This window comes from Adiantum capillus-veneris, chromosome 26 (genome assembly GCF_014529385.1).
Source record: "Adiantum capillus-veneris isolate H3 chromosome 26, ASM1452938v2, whole genome shotgun sequence".
Lineage (NCBI taxonomy): Eukaryota > Viridiplantae > Streptophyta > Polypodiopsida > Polypodiales > Pteridaceae > Adiantum > Adiantum capillus-veneris.
Window position 1 is genome coordinate 107,651,481 of NC_140956.1, and position 6,000 is coordinate 107,657,480.

A 6,000-nucleotide genomic window follows, 5' to 3' on the forward strand; every position below is an offset into this window, starting at 1 on the left:
AGAGATCCTTTGGGTGGGACCGATTGACTATTGAGGTTTTCAAAGAATATTGGGATGAGCTGAAGTCCCCTATCATGTGAATGGCTAACCAAGCCCTGGTCGATGGAGTCCTTTTAAGAATCAAAAGTGGCCTCATTAAACCTATCCCAAAACAAGTTTGTTGCTCCCAATTGAAAGATTGACACCCCATAACCTAGATGTCACTAGCGTATAAAATTATTGCCAAAAATGTAGCCTCAGGTTCTCTCCCCTCTTGGACAAAGTTATTACTCCCCACCAACCTGGATTTATCAAGGGAAGGTCAATATATGATAACATTCTGGCAGCAATGGTTGACATAGTATATTGCCTTCACTAAGCAAGAATGTATCTTGGTCCACTTGGATTTGGACAAAAGCTTGTGGATCACATGTTCATTCATTGAAGATGTCATGATATCACTAGGCTTTGGGCCTCACATGTGTCGGCTAGTGAGCACCCTTGGTGCTGGTAGCCAATCGGACCTCCTGTTCAATGAGAGAATTGTGGGTGCGTTCGAGGTCAAGTGATCAATCAAACATAGGTGTCTCTTGCCTCTCTGATTTTTCCATCGGATTCCATCCTTTGGTAACACCACTCGAGGTGCTGCAAGAGGGAACTTTGAAGGGTTGTCTCTGCCTAACAACGACCGAGTTCTAGCAGAGCTTTTTGCAGACGATTCTATGCTCTTCCTCAAAGCTTGCCCTCAGGTTATTAGAAAGGCTTGGAAATTGTGCAAACGTATGCCATAGCATTAGGGTTGAAGTGCAATATCAAAAAATCTAGATTGATCAATCTTTTTTATCAAATGAGTTGTTCTCTTTTAGAACGACTCATTTGATCCATCAATGTGGTCCGAGGAGATAGTGTCAAAAGGGAAGGTATTTCGACACATTGGGATCCCTTTAGGGATAGAAGTAACCCATAAGCAAATATTCTCTTGGGTCATGGAGAAGATAAGGAGCAAGATGCGTAGATGGGAATATGTGCTTCTCTCCTTCTCGAGCATAGTGAAATGATCAACTCATTTATAACCCCTTATATAGCTTTTAATGCAACTGAAAAGAGTTTCTTAAACCAGTGAAAAGATTCTTATGGAAGTACAACACCAAAGACTCAACGTCCTAACGGTGGGCTAGTTGGGAGACAGTTGCAAGAGCTATCGAGCAAGGCGGTCTCCCACGCAGAGGCCTAGTGCACTAAGTTTGCTGTGAGTCTAAGCTCGAGTGGGAAGCATGGCAATGGCCTAAGAATAGATATTTCTTGAAGCATCAAACCAAAGAAGTATACCACATCCTTATGGCTTCAATGGATTCGTTCTCTCCATTGAACAAACATTGGGGCAGGAATTGATCAAAATTAAGATGGGAGGTGGTTGCCAAGAACATGTGGTGCCCACAATGGCCGCATGATATGAAGGTCTTTCTATGGAAGGTACTGTGGGGAGCCTTACCAACTGGGGTGAAGGCTCTGGCTAGGGGCATTGGCCCGGATAGATGCTCGCAATGTAGAACGGCTAGCAAAGACCTCTCTCACCTTTTTAAGGAGTGCCCAGTGATCTATAGCCTAGTGGGAAAGATTTGCAAATGGGTTCAAAGGACCTAGAAGATAGGGCTCTTTAAGAATGATCTTTTTCTGGAAAGGAAGGTTTTCAAGAGCCATACGCTACTTATTGCAACATACATTGTTAGATAATGTTACTTCAAACAGGTTTGGAACACTAGGAATTGTTGTGTATTCGACAACACCATGGCAACAACCATATTCACATAAATTAACAAGAAATCAGGGGGGCAATTGTTGAGTATGCAAGCCCAATTGTGGTCCAATATGTAGTGTCGAGCCTGTGGGGAACGCCTCTTAAAGTTTCTTAAACTTGTAGTTTGCATGGCAAGGAAAATCTATATATTGTAAAGGTTTAAATCGAACCAATACAACGTAAGTTTTTTTCTCCTGCTGTATCGACTCTCTCCTCTCTCGCTTTCGTTCTTCTGCTCTTCTCTTAGCCATGGCACCCCACCGGCTACACCCCCCATAGCTCCGCTCCGCTCCCATCATTGATTATTGCCATTAAGAAACGGAAGAATTTTGATGAATGGAATAGGGACATTAACGATGCCTTGACTGAAGTACATGGATGTGAGGGCCCTCCCTTTGTTGCAGGGTGGCTCCCCTATCAACCAATGTATCTATGGTCTCTTAGAGATGCCATGGCTCGACACGAGCATGGCAAGCATTTGTAAGTTTTTGATGTTGTCAATATGATCTACTCACCATTGTGAGTTTTGCAAAGAATAAATAAATTTATATATATATATATATATAAATATATATATATATATATAAATAGAGAGAGATCCTTTAGCATCCTTGAGGTCACATATGACCCATGGGACAAAAAAATATATCTAATCGATGTCTCCCCTCTTAGAAGGGACAGGGAGAATGCTTTATAATACAACAGGGCGGGCCGGAGGGCCTACAAGATTGAGTGGCACATGGGGGCTTGATGAAGCAACCTTAGGGAAATAAAAAGAGGGAGGGTGGGTGGGTCGGTGGGAGCTCTTCACAATCTGTACCTTGGCATCCTTGACGAGATGGAAAAGTTGAAGCAAATGAAGGCAATCTTCACTATTCTTGAAATGAAGAACAACATGGCCATTTGCAATTGACACCCTGTTGGCGTTGAGTTGTATTTGTGGAAGAGTATGTTTGATGATCATAATAGGCTTGTAGAAGTTGTCACTCGTGTTGAGTGTTGAGGGGAGCCATTTAAATGCAGACCTTGAGTGGGTTTTCTTATCAAATGTGTTGCTCTTGGAGCTCCAATGATACACACTTCTTCACTGTCGGTGAGATGCATGCAATCACATCCTTGGCTTGTTTGTTGATCTTCATCCCAACCTCCTTGGCTTTTTTGATGGGAGAATTTGCCATTGTCTCAATTTTCCTCGAGCGACTTGTTGAGAGCGGCTTGAAGCTTCTGGAATCGCTCATGTTTGCTTGGGGCTGTGAGAACAAAAGCATGATTTACAAAGGGGGAAGAGGTTTGGAGAGATTTCTCTTTCATTGTTGTTTTCTTGAAGGGTTAGGAGGAGGAAATCTGTGTGTTCTGTAGAATAAAAAGAGGAGGGGAGGGTGTGACCTACCCTTAATGAGCTTAATAGGATTTTTTCATGAGGCTGGATGTTTGCTTCATGGTGCTGACTAGAAACACTTGAACTAATGTACTATGCCCTAAGGTAGAAGTGACTAGGGCTTTAAGACCTTTTTAGATAGAGTCGAGCTCCTTGTCGTCGAGCTCTAAAAAAATGCAGGATCTCTTTGTAACTTGGTATGAGCAGGTGTGGAGGGTGAAGCTGAGCCTTCGTCTTGGGGATGCCCCTCACACTTGGGGGAGGCAGACAAAGATGAGAGAGAGGGAGAAGACCTATGGTTGCTGCTTGTTGGGAGAGAGAGAGAGAGAGAGAGAGAGAGAGAGAGAGAGATTGTGATGTAATTTTTGAAAATAAAAATAAGAGGAGAATCAACAAAGATTTTCCTCATGCAGTCTGCATAAAAAGGACTCAGTTTTGGAACTCTAGCTGGATAGTCACATTGAGTAGTGGATGGTGATGCATGCGCAAGGATTGTTGAAAATTGCTGTTAGCACTTCAGTTGGAAAACTATCATCAACACTTAACTAGTACATACGTAAGGGACTAGTGTGGGAGGATGTGGACCAGGGTGTGGGAATGGGAGGCCGTAGACAAGGGGGGAGCAAGTAGCGAGATTTACAAATAAAATCAAATAAAGCTTAAGTGGCAAGAGAGGGACAAAGTGTTTGTGAGGCTCACTGGTGTAGGTCTTTGGTGTGAAAATCAACCTCTAGAGGGAGTGGGTTTTGATCTTTTTTTTTTTTGTGTGGAAAAACTCACAATGTTGAGTAGATTAGATAGATCCAAAACAATTACAAATTCCTGTCATGCTCGTGACGAGCCATGACATCTTCAACGTATCATACATACATCAGCTCAAGGGGGAGCCACCCCACGATAGTGGGTGAGCCTACACTTTCACCTATTGGAAGTCCGTCATTGCACCGCCCATGGTCATGTTCCATTCCTCAGAGTTCCTTTGTTTTCCAATGACGATGATCATTTCCCTGTTTCATTGGACTATCTCTGTGAACTTAGCAACTTCCATGGATTTTTCAAAGATCCGAGTGTTCCTTGTTTTCTAGATGTGTTTGAAGTAGTAATACCTCACAATTTGTGTTGCGACAAGCAGTGCTTGGCTCTTGAATACCTTCCCTCCCAAGAAGAGATCATTCTTGAAGGCCCGACCACTTATTTTCTCCTCAACCTTAGTAAGGTTGAGGAGAAGAAGCTACAGCAAAAAAGAGATTGCTCCACTTCCTTTAAGAGGCTTTACAACTCCTCACTAAAGAGAGACTGCATTAAGGTTTTCCACGTCCCTTTAAAGGCTGCACATTATCTTGTTTCACACCTCGGGCGCCCAAGTTGGGCTCACTCCAATAGACCCCTAGCAGGTTTCCTTGTGTGCAGATTTTAAAATTGAGCTTAAATTTATTTTAATCTATTGTATACTTAGGAAGATTTGCTATGGGGGTTGCTCAACATGCTTTTCTTCGTGCAAAATTTGAGTATTTTTGTTTGTTGTATTTTTTTTGTTTGCAAGTTTGAGAAATACTTGGTTGTATTACATTTTTCTGTATGTGGCTACCTTAATATGTTTTTATTTCCATGTTTGTAGGCTCCACGAAGACAAGGTTGTGAAGTGGTGCCTCAAAAGTTGCCCTCCGTGAGTGGTTTACGGCCACTTATTATTCATGTGAGAGATTTTAAGGATAATGAGATAATTGCTCCATACGAATAAAAAAAAAAAATCCTTTATATGAAATTCTAGTGTTTGAAAAAGGTCTAGCACTACAAACCTATTTGTAATCAAAAAACAAACATGAGCCCACAAAGTAAAATAGTGATTTCATAATATTTGATGGCTCTTCCATTTTTTTAATTTATATTTTAGCAAAACTCACAATTGTGAGTGAATTATATTTGAACATCCCAAAAAATTACAAGGTCTTGTCATGCTCTTGTTGAGCCATGACATCATCCAGGGACTATAATTACATCGGCTATCAGGGCAGCCACCCCCACCAACACGACGTCTCCGCCTCGATACACAAGGTCCAAAAACTTGTCTTTATAAAATCTTTTATTTACCGATGGCCAAGATTTTCCCCGTCCTACGCATTCCATCTGCTGACAGCAAGTCACAAGTAGTCCTAGATCATAATATTTGATGGTTCTTCCATTTTTTTAATCATTTGGTGCTCTTCGTGCATAGATGGATAATTTTGTGGCGAATCATATGAACATTCTTCCTTGATTCTCACTAAAGCAATGCTTTCAAAATTGACCCAACATAGCGGATTTACAAAATATGCAATCCAAAGCACATCGGCAATGGGACACAATGAAACCTAAGAGTACAAGATTCTATGGTTTTGCACCCTATCAAAGAGCATGTCATCCTTTTATAAACTCATTGAAACATCCAAGGCTCACAATGGATACACGTGCATGTTTTCGTGCATTTTTATAGTTATAGGGATCCCCCACGGGCCCTCCAAAGACGCTTATGGAGGGCCCTCCAAACATCGAGCTACCGCTCCATACCAAAAACCATGGAAAAGTTCCACCACTGAAAAGAATTTAGATGCTGCCTTGGGTTTTTGTTACGGGATGCTTGAACTACCCCCCACAATAGCACTTACGCCAATTGGCGGCCTACAACTAGTGACCTCTCCACGATCTATAGGCTATAGCCACAATCTCAAAAATATCGATAATCGTCGATTCCAAGGGTTCACAGGCAGGTTTGATTGGGTTGTATTGGGTGCTGCAAGCAGTGTTTGTGAAAAATTGTTTTTCCAAACATACAAAATTCCTTTTCTTGATTTTGTCAAGAGGAAAT

General features: G+C 41.8%; 1 protein-coding gene across 2 annotated transcripts in view; it reads left to right on the forward strand.

Annotated features, from left to right (window-relative positions):
- The window catches only part of LOC147423963 (uncharacterized), a 42,689-nt gene extending 37,475 nt beyond the window's left edge, over positions 1-5,214 (forward strand). The window contains exon 3 of one of the 2 annotated variants that reach the window (XM_086501128.1): positions 4,774-5,213. In XM_086501128.1, the coding sequence (XP_086357254.1) occupies positions 4,774-4,896 (123 nt within the window). In that variant the 3' untranslated portion in view covers positions 4,897-5,213. Of the gene's footprint in view, positions 1-4,773 lie in introns of both variants that reach the window. The other variant, XM_086501129.1, reaches the window with a different exon arrangement.
- The last annotated feature ends 786 nt before the right edge of the window (positions 5,215-6,000 follow it).